The 14,519-nt window shown below is 52.6% G+C and overlaps 1 protein-coding gene across 3 annotated transcripts; it reads left to right on the top strand.

Annotated features, from left to right (window-relative positions):
- Positions 1 to 976: 976 nt before the first annotated feature.
- On the top strand, positions 977 to 13,109 carry Slc4a11 (solute carrier family 4 member 11). 3 transcript variants are annotated; one of them, XM_034495658.2, is made up of 19 exons: positions 977 to 1,136; positions 2,424 to 2,486; positions 5,275 to 5,439; positions 5,525 to 5,574; positions 5,832 to 6,063; positions 6,144 to 6,225; positions 6,650 to 6,773; positions 9,201 to 9,404; positions 9,485 to 9,578; positions 9,673 to 9,798; positions 9,880 to 9,993; positions 10,073 to 10,205; positions 10,408 to 10,481; positions 11,012 to 11,270; positions 11,455 to 11,561; positions 11,648 to 11,816; positions 11,903 to 12,076; positions 12,252 to 12,617; positions 12,726 to 13,109. In XM_034495658.2, exons 2-19 carry the CDS (start codon positions 2,441 to 2,443, stop codon positions 12,787 to 12,789), a joined length of 2,583 nt encoding a protein of 860 aa, XP_034351549.1. In that variant the 5' UTR covers positions 977 to 1,136; positions 2,424 to 2,440; the 3' UTR covers positions 12,790 to 13,109. The 3 variants fall into 3 exon arrangements, with proteins under 3 accessions (XP_034351549.1, XP_076785877.1, XP_076785878.1); XM_076929762.1 differs by having other exon boundaries at positions 12,702 to 13,109; XM_076929763.1 differs by lacking the exon at positions 977 to 1,136 and adding an exon at positions 1,197 to 1,253 and having other exon boundaries at positions 12,702 to 13,109.
- The last annotated feature ends 1,410 nt before the right edge of the window (positions 13,110 to 14,519 follow it).

The following is a 14,519-nucleotide window of genomic DNA, read 5'->3' as shown; positions in this document are numbered from 1 at the left end:
GTCTGCCATTCTGCCTGGCTCTACAGCTTTCCTGAACCTCCACCCTGCAACTCCAAGAGGATTTTAACTAAAAGATACTGAGTTCCTAAGAGCTGGGTGGAACAACATGGCATGTAACCTGTCCTCTCAGGGCCTGCTTACCCCAACAAAGGCAGCATGTGGCTATCCGTGTGTGTGGTGTGTGTGTGTGTGTGTGTGTGTGTGTGTGTGTGTGTGTGTGTGTGTGTGTAGAGGAGACTTCAGGACCCTCCATACCTTCAATTCGAATGCCAACCTAGCTCATCATGCCTATTTATTTATTTATTTATTTATTTATTTATTTATTTTTGGTTTTTTGAGACAAGGTTTCTCTGTATAGCCCTGGCTATCCTGGAACTCACTCTGTAGACCGGGCTGGCCTCTCGAGCTCAGAAATCCGCCTGCCTCTGCCTCCCAAGTGCTGAGATTAAAGGTGTGTGCCACCACCGCCCGGCTTTGCCTATATATAAAACAAATTCCCGCAACACTCCAAATGCCTGCCCAGCTCACCCTACCACGGTTGAGCAACTGTGTGAAGAACTGTGTGGAAGCTACCACGGAGTGGGAAGGAGAACAGTGTGTGCTCCAGGGACAATCGAGGCTCCAGGTCTGTAGAATCACTTACTGGGAAGCCACGGAGGGTTGGGGAAAGAGGTGCTTGTCGCACTTACCAGAACTCACCACAAGCGGCTCTCCATAGACCGGCCACCTCCTAACCTGGGAGAGGATGCAGAACCGATGGCGGGCGCCAGCGGGTGAACATGCGCTAGCGTGGGCGGCTTAGGGCGCTAGCCCACGGGCAAGTGCAGAAAGCGGCGTGGGCGGGGGTTGCGGGCTGCCCTGGCGGTCGGGGGCGTGGCGAAGGCAAAGGGGCGCGGCAAGGGCGGGTTGGGGGCGACTCAGCAGCCCGAGGGCGTGGCTGGCAGTGGCGCTCAGCTAAGGTGGGGGCGGAGTTCCTCTAAGCTTTTAAAGCAGGCGCGCCCCTGCCCTCCGGGCTCCGGTGAGTGGCCTTGCACTGTGGGACTGTTCCGAAACTTCGTGGTCCCTCCCAGTCCGGCACCCCACGACTCTCAAGCCTCCGCACGCGATCCGCCGCCGATCCAGAACGGACCTCGCGGGTGAGGGCGCGACGTTGGCTGGAAGCGGCCTCACGCCGCAGGGTTAGGAGCGCGGCGCGGCTCGCAGGAGTGTCACCGGCTCCGGCTGCGAGCCCGCCCGGAACGACGGAGGCCAGAGTGAGAAGCCCGGGTCCCGGCCACGCCAGGCGTGTACGCCAGCGCCGGCCACTCAGGCCTGGGTGGGCGAGAGGCTGTGCGGGCTTCGCGCCTCCGGGGGCGGGTTAGACCGAAAGAGGTCCGAATGCTAGTTCGCGCGCGCGCGAAGCAAGGGGCTGCCGGGGACACAGTGGGCATCCTGTCGGTGTTTGTTCTGCGTTCGCCGTCTTGACACACCCTCAACAATTGAACGAAAGATGTAACGTAACCGGCGGAGGGGAGGGTGGGGAGCTCAGAAATGGGCAGGGTGGTGCTTTGGTGTCCTCAGCACCTGATTGCTTGCCGCCGCCTAGAGTTACAATCCACCAGAGCCGGGTGTACCCGACCACTCACCTGCACGTGGGTGTGGTCTGTTCCTCTACCGCCCCGAGTGCCTCCGAATCCTGCCCATCCACTCACAGTGGCTGCGACTGTGGACTACATCCCTTTCTCGTGCAAGCCCCTCCCTCCCGTGCGTTGCGTCCTTCTTTGCACAGACATCCCAGATAGTAGTACCTCCAATCTTAGTGTGTTCTGCATATCCACTCCACCCCTTCTTTCTGGGACAATGGCTCCTTTCTGGCATCTCAGGACATGGTGCAACCCTGGGACAGAGGCAGTTGCTGGGTCGGTCCCTTGGGTGACCCCCTAGGCGTTTGAAGAGGTTGGAAGAACTTCGTCTGAGATGGGCGTGTGTGACCACTGGCAAACGAGGCAGATCCGAGGAGAGGAGAGGCTTATGGACACACCCCCCACCTCAAAGTGCTGGGCGAGGCTGGGCTGGATCCAGGGAGGAGGCGATTTCCAGTTGCCTTCCTCCAGAGCTGGATGGGGTTCAGTCAGAGACGCTTGGGTTAATGAGCTGAGTACTGATGATAATTTAGTGATGACATGACCAGAGAAAGTGCCCTTTACTTCCCTTGCATGCACAGGAAGTCCATAGTAGACGGACAAAGGGATTTAATACCTGGAGTAAGGATAGTCTCCCCAGGCACTGCAGGCTCCCGTTGATAGAGTCCCTACCTCTTGAAATGGGCTTGTATGTGTTCTAGGAAGGATGAGGAGTCAGCAGGCATGGGGTGAGTTAAGGCACAGGAGCTGTCCAAGGCTGGTCCACAGGGTTTGGTGACTATTCTTTGGCTTCTCTTGTAGAAAACTGTCCTTGGACCATGTCACAGAATGAACACTGTCAGGACTCCAGTGAATACTTCTCAGGTGTGTATCTAGAAAATCTGGGCAACTCAGCCCTTGTACCTACCAATGAAGGCACGGCAGAGCCATTTGTCTGTAGCCCAATGCTGGAGTGGTTAGCTCCCATCTGTCTGAAGGCCATGTGGCTTGCCAAGTAGGCAGCTGATGAGACTGGCCAAAGGCAAGCAACCAGGGGTGCTGAAGTCCAGAGAGGGCCGATAGCTACCAGTACCACTTGGAGTTTTCACTGTTCCAGGGCCGGTCATATCTGGCTAGCTCAGGCTACGTGCTGTGTATTATGGATGACCTTGATGGCTCAGTCCTCATTCGGTTCTGGAGAGAGAGGCTGCAATTGTCCCTGCTTCAACTGGCTAGCTTCTTCTCTGCTCCATGCTGCTTATCTGTCTACCCTTTGTTTCTCTGTTTTGTTTCATTTGATTTTGTTTTCATTTGATTTTGTAGCCTAAGCTACATGTCCTAGAACTCCCCCGTGTAGCCAAATATGAACTTGAATTTCCAATTATATCCAAATATTAAGATTACAGGCTTATGCCACCAAACCAGGTGTACAGGGTACTGGAGTGTGAACCAAGCCTTGTGGGTTCCCTACATGCTAGGCACATACTCTACACACAGCTGCAGCCCTAGCTTTCCCGTGTTGTTTAGTAGCATGGCACATAGGCATCCTGGTGATGTGGTTTTACCCAGATTCCCAGGGTGTGAGGGCTTTGTGTCGGGCTGGTAGCTGGCAGGTTAGGTTTATGGCTATGCTACTTGGAATGGCATGGCAGGAGACCTAAGAGGTCTGAGAGCCAAGGCTAAGGAAAGATAGGGCCCAGGAAGAGAAGGATGTCCAAGCTGGGAGTGGCAGCAGAAGCCAGACTGAGCCTGACTGCTGGAGGAGCCAAATGGATTTACTTAATTACTTAGGCAGAGTCTCATGTAGCCTAGGCTAGCCTCTAGATCACTATGTAGCTAAGGATGACTTTGAACATCTGAACCTCTTGCCTCTTCAACAAATCTGTGCTACCTGGCTCCCCTCCCAACCCAAGCAGTTTTAAATAAGGTGGGCCCTCATTAAGGAGGGTGGTTGCCATGTCCTCCACAGGAAAGGCAGGGGGATTTCTTTTGGCTCAATGATTCTCCAGGCCTGGGGGTGAGTGATCACCAGGCCTGGAGCTCAGGATATCGAGGTATGGTATGGGGTGTTCAGAGGAAGCTAAAGGTCAGGAGTGGAAATGAGTCAGGGTGAGTCACTGTCTAGCAGGTGTGGGCATGCCACTGACCTGTCCCTGTCCCTGTGCAGGTGTTTGTCAGTCATTAGTGGGGTCTGGATTACAGTGTCCTCTTTCTGAAAAGTGCCCACAGATGTGGAGCTCTAGGACAGTCTGAAAGAGGTTCTGGCTGAGCCAGAAAAGAAAACTCTAGGAAGAGGGTGTGAAAGGAGCTGAAGACAACCCTGGAGAGAGAGACACTCTCTGCTGGCTCACAGGACAGGAGTGGGCATGCATGCCTCTGGCCCTAGCTGACTGGCCCAAGGAGAGATGGAGAGTCTGACTGACCAGAGGCAACAAGGCCTAGGGCAGGAATAACAGGCTGTGATTTTTTTCCAGGGCTAATGGGAAAAGGGACATTTTCATGTTATATAGAACCCTTCCTGCTGCATCTTGGAAAGGGCAGGATGGGAACCAGACTAAGGAGGCCTTCTGTCTTCCCGGTGTTTCACAGGCTTTCTTGCCTCCTGGGTCTTATTCAACTGCTGAACTGAGTCTCAGCCTTGATGTTCTGCCCTCACTCAGTCTTACCTGCCCTCCCTGGGAGGAGGGCTCCAAACCCTGCACCAATGAGGCAAGGGAGGTGAGGGTCATTTGGATCTGCAGCGGCTTCACCTTTCCCAGGGGTCCCAGCCTGAGAAAGCTGGAAGAAAGCAGTCTTTTTTAATTTTGTGTTTGTTTTCACATATATATATATGCACGCGCGCGCACACGCACACACACACACACACACACACAGAGCCAATACAGACTCTTTGTGTGTTTGTGTAAGTGCATATGTGTTTAAGGCCAGAAGAGGGTGTCAGCTCCCCTGGAGCTAGAGTTCAGAGCCATTGTGAGCTGCCCAGCATTGGTGCTGCATGTGATCTGAATTCCTATCCTCGTGATTAAGCAGCCCGTGCTTATCTTAACCACTGAGCCATCTCACCAGCCCAACTTTTTGAAATAGAGTCACACTAAAGCCCAGGTTGGCCTGGAACTCATGTAATCCTCCTGCCTCAGCCTCCTGAGTGCTGGGCTTTATGGGAATGAGCCTCTTGCACAAAGTGTTTGTTTGCTTTTTGTTTTTGTTTTTAGACTGGGCCTAATTGTGTAATGCATACTAGCGCTAAGCTCCTGCCTCCTGAGCTTTACATTATAGGCATGCACTGGCCTGTAACTCTGTATGTAGACCAGGCTGGCCTTGAACTCATAGAGATCTGTTTGCCTCTGCTTCTCAAATGCTTGGATGAAATGTGCCACCCGACCTGACCTAACATTACTGTTTTTAAGTCAGAATAGTACAGAGCCCTGGTTCTTAAAGTTGGGTACAAAAGATCACCCAGCAGGGGCTTCAGCTCTGTGTGCCAGCTGCCACACTCTGAGTAGGGCCAGGCAGGACCAGCCATCCTGCCTCCCTAAACCAAAGCTCCCTCCTTGACTGGCGGGAGGCCTCTTACCATCAGGGATGCACTTGGGAGATGGAGCATGGGTACCCATGCCTTGGGCTGAGAGCCCTTCTTATGGCAGCACTGATTGATGATCTCTCATGGTGACAGCTGCCACTCTGGGATACTTCAAGAATGACACGGATGATAACCCTGAAGTCCGGGAAGACAGCCTAGGGGAGGAGGCTTTTGACACCGTCAACTCCTCCATTGTGTCTGGCGAGAGTATCCGGTTTTTTGTCAATGTCAACCTTGAAGTGCAGCCCTCCAAATCCGGTATGGGGATGGTAGATGGCCCTGCTCTGCTGAGGAGCCCTGAGAGGGTGGGGCAGCATACTGAGCTCTCTCCCTACTTCTCCAGACATTGAAGCTGCGACTGGTGGCTGTGTGCTCCTACACACCTCCCGCAAGGTGAGGCCCATCCTCCAAGACTGTTCTGGGTCTCCAGTTAGAGTTCAGGAGACCTGATTCCCTTATATCAGCTGTGTTGTCCCCATGTTCCTGGGCATTCCTAAACAGAGATTTCAGAGTAGCCCAAGCCTGAGCCTTCTCTCTTGGACACGGTTCCTGGTGGGCAGTGATATTCATAGACCATTGTGGAGGGCAGGTAGGGGCAGTCAGACAAGGATCTAACAGCCTGTGTCGTTCTGTACCTGGGGTCTCTACAGTATCTGAAATTAAAGAACTTCGAGGAAGAGGTCCGTGCACACCGGGACCTGGATGGCTTCCTGGCACAGGCCAGCATCATCCTGAATGAGACAGCCACTTCCCTGGATGATGTGCTCCGAACTATGCTAAACCGCTTTGCCCAGGACCCCAACCATGCAGAACCTGACTGCGACCTGGACCTGCTCATGGCCAAGCTCTTTACAGATGCTGGAGCCCCCATGGAGAGTAAAGGTAAGGCCGTCTCCCTGCCCTGTCACGTGATGGTTTGGCTACAGCAGCTGACGCTCCTGTATCTTTTTCTCTGTCCTCAGTCCACCTGCTGTCAGACACCATCCAGGGGGTCACCGCCACTGTCAGAGGGGTGCAGTACGAGCAGTCATGGCTCTGCATCATGTGAGTTGCCATCCTTCAACCAACATGCCTGGTCCCTTACTATTATCCGGAGCTAGCCCAGGTATCTCATATCCCTGGCCTTCATACAAGGGACACAACTGTGAAGGCATCTCCAACATGGGAAACAGGATACGAGCTCTCTGTCCCATCTGATCTTCTATTTTAATGTGTTTGGGTGTTGCGTGCACACCATATGCATGCCACAGATGCCAGAGTTCCTGGTGTATTGTAAGCTGCCATGTGGGTCCCGGGAATTGAACGCTGCTCCTTTGCAAGAGGGGCAAGTGCTCTTCACTGCTAAGCCATCCCTCCAGCCCTTCTGTTGTCTATGTCTTTCCCATGGTAACCTCTGTCACAGGCTTGGCAGGGTGGCAGGAGCCTCCTGAGGGTGACAACTGTCCTTTGGCTCTTCTCTCCTGAGCAGCTGTACCATGAAGGCCCTACAGAAGCGACATGTGTGCATCAGCCGCCTGGTTCGACCACAGAACTGGGGGGAAAACTCCTGTGAGGTTCGCTTTGTCATCCTGGTGCTGGCCCCACCCAAGATGGTGAGTTTTAATCTTGGGTGCCTTGTGAGACAGGTCCCCAGGTTGCTCTGCCCTTCCCTTGAGAACATCACCACAGGCCACCTCCTACCTGCTCCTCCTGTCTGTTTGATGTGTATTGGAGATGTTCTTACACAGTCCCTGTTGCATCAGAATTTCCCTGGAAATGCTCAAAAGTTTGGCTTTCCTACTGAAAAGAAATGCTTTTTACAATTGCTGATTCAGGTGGCTGGCAGTGTAGATTGGTGGCAAGGCAGGTACTCAGCATGTACAATCCCTGGATTCATGTCCCCGTGTAATGACTGTATGCATTGGGGACATTCTTTGGCTGGCTTCCCACCAGCCTTCCTCCTTTAGTGTTTTCTGAACAAGGACCTTCACTCCTTGGATCCATCCTACTTTTGTTGGGGCTAAAACTGGTCCAGTCTGGGAGTTCTCCCAATAAGGGAAAGGTTTAAAATCCTGAATGGGGAGCTGTAAGCCCCCTGCCCAAAGCCATAGACTGGCCTTAATAGATACACTTTGACCAGCTTCTGCTCCTTGTGCTCTGTATTTATCCCTGCTGGGAATGGACCTCAGGGCCCTCACATACACACGTAGCTGGGCACGTGCTCTGCCACTGACCCAAACCTCTACCCTTCGTTAGTGATTTTGAAACAGGCTGGAAGCTGGTCTTGAATCCTCTTGCCTTCCTGCTTTTCTTTCTTTCTTTTTATGTATTTTATGTGCATTGGTGTTTCCTCTGTACTCCTATCTATATGAGGGTATCAGATCCTCTGGAACTGTAGTCACAGTCATGAGCCATATGGGTGCTGGGAATTTAACCCAGGTCCCCTCAAAGAGCAGTCAGTGCCCTTCACCACTAAGCCATCTCTCCATCTCCAACAGCATCCACTTTTCATTAGCTTTTTTTTTTTAAGATTTATTTATTTATGAATGTGAGTACACTGTAGTTTTTTTCAGACACACCAGAAGAGGGCATCGGATCTCATTACAGATGGTTGTGAGCCCCCATGTGGTTGCTGGGAATTGAACACAGGACCTCTGGAAGAGCAGTCAGTGAGTGCTCTTAACCCCTGAGCCATCTGTACAGCCCCTTTCATTAGCTTTTTGATGACTCTGGTGCAGGCTGCCTTCTCTGGATTTTCTGAGTACAAGGAATAGGGGGGCTGCCCTACCAGCAGTCCTATAGATATGCTGCCTATAATACTCCTGTGCTAGAAGAAAAGAGAGCACCTCCTGAGTCACAGGGAGTGGTGCTGGCAGTGTGGCCAGAACAATCGCCTTGAGGAAGTCAGGCTGCACCCAGCATGGACACACAGTAGGCACAGTCTGGACTGTTGCTCCAAGTCTGACAAAAGGGCCTCCTGAGACTTGATCGAGGAAGTGAAAAAGCTGTATGTTAGCTGTCGCTGTGAAGGGTAACTCAGAGAATCAACCTGAGGGAGGGAAGGCCTACTTCAGCTTGGGGTTTCACCCCTTGGCTGGCTGGCTTCGTGGCTTTGGAGCAGAATATCGTGATGGCAAGTGCTGTTCTTGAGGAACAGAGCTGATGCCCTCATGGCAGCCAAGAAGCTGGCTGTGGATCTGGCTCTGTAGCAGAAGCTGGCATAACATATGTGATGCTCTGAGTTTGATCCCTAGCGCCTCACAAAAAGTGGTGTAAGGGCCCTGGGTTAGGATATACCCTTCTAAGGTGTACTTCCCAAGAACCTACTTCCTCAGCCCAGGCCCACACCGTCATTTCTACCACCTCGAAGTCATGCCATGAAAATGTAACTGTGTCAGAATGTGACATCATGATGAGGTCAGAGCCCTCAGGACCCAGTTAACTCCCCTTTCCCCCTTGACCAGACCCATCAGCTGGGGGTCAAGCCTTTCAATACATGAGTCTTTAGGTGACGTTTCATACCCAGGCCTTAACACTTGATCATGTCAGGTAAGAGAATAAGGTCCGATGGGCCTGGACCCCTTTCTGAGTCAGACAAACCAGAAGACACCCAGGCCTGCTGAGATGTGGCTAGGAATGTGCTAAGCTCCATATGACTTCTTCTTGTTGTGCAGTCCTTCTTGCTTAGGACAATGCAAGTGTCTGAGTTATAAGAAAAAAAAAATAGCAAGCAAGGCATGGTGGCTCACTGCCTGCAATCCCAACTCTTGGTTAGCTGAAGTACAGAGAATACCATAGTTCTAGACCAGCCTGGTCTACAGAGTGTGAGCCTATCTCAAACAAACAGAGTGGAAAGAAAACCACCAGGTCTGTGGTAGTTCTGAGGACCTGCTGGCCCAGGGGGACAAGCGGCAAGGCGCATTAATGCCTGAGTTTACAGAACCCACTGCCAGCTGCCTACATGTGACCACACTTGGCAAAGACAGGGTTTCCTCTGCTGCGGGAGCTAGAGGTGTACCTGTACCATCCTCTGTCCCCAGAAAAGCACCAAGACTGCAATGGAGGTGGCACGTACATTTGCCACCATGTTCTCAGACATCACCTTCCGCCAGAAGCTCCTGAAGACCCGCACAGAGGAAGAGTTCAAGGAGGCGTTGGTGCATCAGAGACAGCTGCTCACCATGATGATGCCAAGAGCAGCAGGGCACAGCATGAGCTCCCTCCACACTCACAGACACCCTCAGGTACAGGAGAGAGTCATCGGTCGGCATGGTGGGAGGAGCATGGGCCAGCCAGGGCTAACTCATTCTCTCTTTTCTCCCAGCCCCCGAAATGCAAGGACTTCTTCCCTTTCGGAAAAGGTATCTGGGTGGACATCATGCGCAGGTTCCCTGTGTACCCATTGGACTTCACCGACGGTATGTGCCCAGCCAGAACTCAGCCTTTCAGGCCATGAGGCCACATGTACCTGCTATGCATCCTCCGCAAATGCTGTCTGTCTTGCATTCCTAGGCATCATTGGGAAAGGCAAGACTGTGGGCAAATATGTCACCACCACGCTCTTCCTCTACTTCGCCTGCCTCCTACCGACCATTGCTTTTGGATCCCTCAATGATGAGAACACAAATGGGGCCATCGGTGAGGGGTTGGGGGTGGTAGGGATGTGCCAGGGAGGAGGAGTCTGGGCAGTGGTGACCTCTGACCTTACCACCTCCACAGATGTGCAGAAGACCATAGCTGGACAGAGCATCGGAGGCCTCTTGTATGCACTGTTCTCTGGGCAGCCTCTGGTGATACTGCTGACAACCGCGCCCCTGGCCATCTACACCCAGGGTACAGTGGGGTTGAAATGGGAAATGGTCCTGGAACCCAAGCTCAGTTCTGACTGTCCATCCCACCCTGTTGTATACAGTGATTCGAGTCATCTGTGATGACTACAACCTGGACTTCAATGCCTTCTATGCGTGGACAGGCCTGTGGAACAGTTTCTTCCTTGCACTTTATGCCTTCCTCAACCTCAGCCTGCTTATGAATCTCTTTAAGAGGTGATTGATCCTGGGCTACAGGGGCCAGAGATATGGGTCAGCCTCATGCCACAGCCCTATAACCCCAGGATAGTGTGTTCTCCAAGAAACTGAGGTGGGCTTATTAGGAGTGGTCCCATTGAGGAGCGTTCTTTCTTGGGGATGGCCTATGCAGGAGTTCAGGGAGGCCCATACCCACTTGAGGCCACGCCCCTCTTTGCAGGTCCACAGAGGAAATCATTGCTCTGTTCATTTCCATCACGTTTGTGCTGGATGCTGTCAAGGGCATGGTCAAAAGTGAGTACAAGTCCGGTGTGGTGTGCACGCCTTTAACCCTATCATTTCAGAAGCAGAGGCAGGAGGATCTCTGAGTTTGAGGACAGAGCGGGGACGTACTTGGGGGCTGGGAGCTCTCAGCTGTGGCCTGATGGGGCAGAGGAGAAGTTATCAAGCTAAGGTTGCTCTTCCCATGGCAAAGATGCTGAAGGGGCTGTGGCTGGCACAGAGCAGCAGCACCGCACTCTGCTGAGGGCACTAGCTTCTCCAGGAGAAACCGGAGGTGGGGCAGAGACACTGGGCCAGGCATGATGGGGTATCAGGTACAGAAGAGACTTGGGAGACAAAAGATAGATAGACAAACGGTGGCTCCTGGTTGACTGGGAAGGGCAGAGCTCTCTCCTATTCCTTCTGTCTCCCTTTATGGCCCCTCCCCTTCCCTTCAGCATCCCGACCTCCCTTGGGACACCCCTCCATCCTATTTCTGTAAAGAAACTAAGTTACAGCTTCCCAGATACCAGATGGCTTAGGCCTGTTGACCTGTCCCACAGTCTTCTGGAAGTACTACTATGGACACCACTACCACACAAAAAGGACTTCCTCCTTGGCAAGCCTGTTGGGCATTGGCAGAAGCCCTAACACCAGTCTCCACACTGCACTCAACACCAGCCTCTTGTCCAGCCACATAGAGATGGCCACAACCAGCAGCCCCGGCAGCACACACTCTGGCCAGGCTACAGCGGTGCTCAGCCTCCTCATCATGCTGGGCACACTCTGGCTGGGCTACACCCTCTACCAGTTCAAGAAAAGGTAAGGGGACACCTTTGATCCCAGTGCTTAGGGGGTGGAGGCAGGAGGATCTCAAGTTTGAAGCCAGCCTAAGCTATACAGACTCTAGTTCAAGACTTCCTCAAAAGAAGCGAGGGGGCTCATGAGGTGGGATAAGGGCCACCCCACCCCCCGCCATGCTGACATGCCCGCCCATCATCTCCAGCCCCTACCTGCACCCGTGTGTGCGTGAGACCCTGTCTGACTGTGCCCTGCCTATCGCTGTGCTCTCCTTCTCCCTCATCAGCTCCTATGGCTTCCAGGAAATCGAGAGTGAGTTGGGATGGAAGGGATGAGCTGGGGGTGGGGTGTGGCTTTGCTCCCTGGGAACCGTGGGCCAAGCCTGTCCCCTATTGCAGTGAGCAAGTTCCGGTACAACCCCAGCGAGAGCCTTTTTGAAGTGGCACAGATCCACTCTCTGTCCTTCAAGGCCATCAGCAGTGCCATGGGTCTTGGTTTCCTGCTCTCCTTGCTTTTCTTCATTGAGCAGAACCTGGTGGCGGCCCTGGTCAATGCACCAGAGAACAGGTACTGAGGACTGTGGGAGGGTGGGACCAGGTCCCAGACTTCTGACAGCTAACAGGACTCTGTCCGTGTGTGCCTATCTACCTCAGGCTGGTGAAGGGCACTGCCTATCACTGGGACCTCCTGCTACTTGCCATCATCAATACGGGGCTGTCTCTGTTTGGGCTACCCTGGATCCACGCTGCCTATCCCCACTCCCCGCTGCATGTGCGGGCACTGGCCTTAGTGGAGGAACGCGTGGAGAATGGGCACATTTATGAAACGTGAGTATGAGTGATGATCCCTAGAGCAAGAGCTGAGTGGATCTGAAGGTCAGAGGGGGACAACCTTGGCTGACAGGTGACCTAGGGAAGAAGGTGGCTTACTTAGAGACAGGGGCTCAGAGGTAATGCAGCCCTAGCTACACTCACACGTAGCCCTGTGCTCTGGGCCCCACAGGATTGTGAGTGTTAAGGAGACGCGGCTGACCGCGCTGGGTGCCAGTGTCCTGGTGGGTCTGTCCCTGCTGCTGCTGCCATTCCCTCTGCAGTGGATCCCCAAGCCCGTGCTTTATGGACTCTTCCTCTACATTGCACTGACCTCCCTGGACGGCAACCAGCTCTTCTCACGTGTGGCCCTGCTGCTCAAGGAGCAGACATCATACCCACCCACACACTACATCCGGAGAGTGCCCCAAAGGAAGATTCACTACTTCACGGGCCTGCAGATTCTGCAGCTGCTGCTGCTCTGTGCCTTCGGCATGAGCTCCCTGCCTTACATGAAGATGGTCTTTCCCCTCATCATGATCGCCATGATTCCAATCCGGTATGACCAGGCTGGGCAGCTGTCAGGAGGGCTCAGCCCAGGGCTGGACTCAGTGGGCAGCTGCTATAACCACCCACCACTCAGTTTACCTCTCCTTCTGCTCTGCAGCTACAACCTGCTACCCCGAATCATTGAGGCCAAGTACTTGGATGTCATGGATGCTGAACACTGACCTGCACCACCCTCCCCATCCTTCAGGCCTGCTCTGTGGCAACATGTGAGGAGTATGAGCTGGCTGTGGCTCTGGCCCGTCCTCATTGCTGCCCTGTGGCCTAAAGCCCCTTGGCACTGTGGTTTTGAGAGGTGTGTGCTCACTCCTCATCTCATTAACATTTAGTTTGGGGTCAGAAGCATTGTCGGGATGGGGCTAAAAAGAGTGGATATTCTTTTGATAAAAGAGTTGATGCCCAGGAGAGAGCCCATTTCCTTGATTGTATAAGGAACTTGGTTGTGCATATTAGTGAATAAAAAAGTCTTGTTTCTATGCTTTAACATGCTGCCATCCTCTTTGGTACTCCTCTTGACTTGAGGAAGAGTGATCAAACCCACTGCGGGGCAAATAAACAAGTATTTTTTTTAAAAAAAAGATGTATTTATTATGTATATGAGTACACCATTGCTCTCACACCAGAAGAGGGCATCAGATCCCGTTACAGATGGTTGTGAGCCACCATGTGGTTGCTGGGAATTGAACTCAGGACCTAGGAAAGAATAGCCAGTGCTCTTAACCACTGAGCCATCTCTCCAGCCCATGTGGGGCAAATAAAAGGGACCCATGTTACGTACCCTTTATATGCTGTTGAGAGGTCACTGCAAGAGATGTATTCTGGGAACAAAGACCCAGAGGAAAGAGGGTTTGGGTAGAGCAAGGTGCTGTGTGGTGTATGAAGAAAGAGCTGTAGGATACGGCGGGGATGAGGACAGGAGTGCCCTGCACAGCCGGTGAACTGGATGTTGATTATTCTCTTGCTGTTCCAGCGAATTACTGAGCCCTCCTGCCTTTGGTCATTCCTGTCTCTACACACATCTGTTGGCACATCCTGACAAACAGAACAGAAGAATGCCCAAATGCATAGAGTCTGTAGTAACCTGGGGTAGTGAACTCAAGTGGGTAAGCACCTTAACAGTCACTTGCTTCTCCACTAGAACCTATGACTTCCCTAGTCACAGGTCATCTAAGTTCCCCGTGCCAGATGTGAATTTCCTCCCTGCAAAGCAGGCCTCCAGTTCAATCAGGAAGTTGTGCATACTTGTGCACTATATCCACCGTGCCTCTTACCTGGCGTTTCCATCATGAAGCATGCAGGATCAGTAGCTTGGCAGAGGCTCCATGCTTCGCAGCCTTGGCAGCAGCTTCTGGCACTACAGGAGCTGACTCTCAGGGAGTGAGCACTTCCAGCCCAGTCTTAGCTTTATTTTTCCAATCAGATAGCCAAAGCAGCAGCTTTTCCTGAAATAGGGTCTTGCTGTTAAGTTCTGGAAGACAATCAGCAACTGTGGCAAAGCCTTTATTGTCTTAGGGGCCTCAAGGTCCCTGTGGGTTACCCACTCCTACCACTGGGATTCCCAATTAATCACCTATGGCTTCCAGGAGTATCTGGTTTTGCCTTTCGTGTGCTCTATAACATTTTAAGACACAGGTGATTGTAAACCTTTCCTAGTCACCCTGGTGGGTAATAATTATGCTTTATCCAACCGTACAGTTCCCCACCCACAAATTCCACAGCAATACCCGACCTTTGTACCCTCCATGAACTAATTCCACATGGTGGCTTCTTGGGATACACTCACATCTCTTCAGTGAGTTGTTACCTCTGTGTAACAAACCCTTTATTCTGATAATGGACAGGACAATGGCGGCAACGTCCTGAATTGCCAATGCATGTATGTGTTTGTCACCTC

The sequence above is a fragment of the Arvicanthis niloticus genome, chromosome 2 (assembly GCF_011762505.2).
Source record: "Arvicanthis niloticus isolate mArvNil1 chromosome 2, mArvNil1.pat.X, whole genome shotgun sequence".
NCBI lineage: Eukaryota > Metazoa > Chordata > Mammalia > Rodentia > Muridae > Arvicanthis > Arvicanthis niloticus.
Note: the sequence above shows the minus strand (reverse complement) of the source record. Positions and strands in the feature narration are given on the sequence as shown.

What these genes read in the sequence shown, in the direction of transcription:
- Slc4a11 (XM_076929762.1), top strand. Translation starts at nt 2,441, where the DNA reads ATGTCACAGAATGAACACTGTCAGGACTCCAGTGAATACTTCTCAG. An exon ending in AGTGCAGCCCTCCAAATCCG is followed by an intron (nt 5,440 to 5,524) that starts GTATGGGGATGG and finishes CTACTTCTCCAG; the next exon opens with ACATTGAAGCTGCGACTGGT. An exon ending in GTCAATGCACCAGAGAACAG is followed by an intron (nt 11,817 to 11,902) that starts GTACTGAGGACT and finishes TATCTACCTCAG; the next exon opens with GCTGGTGAAGGGCACTGCCT.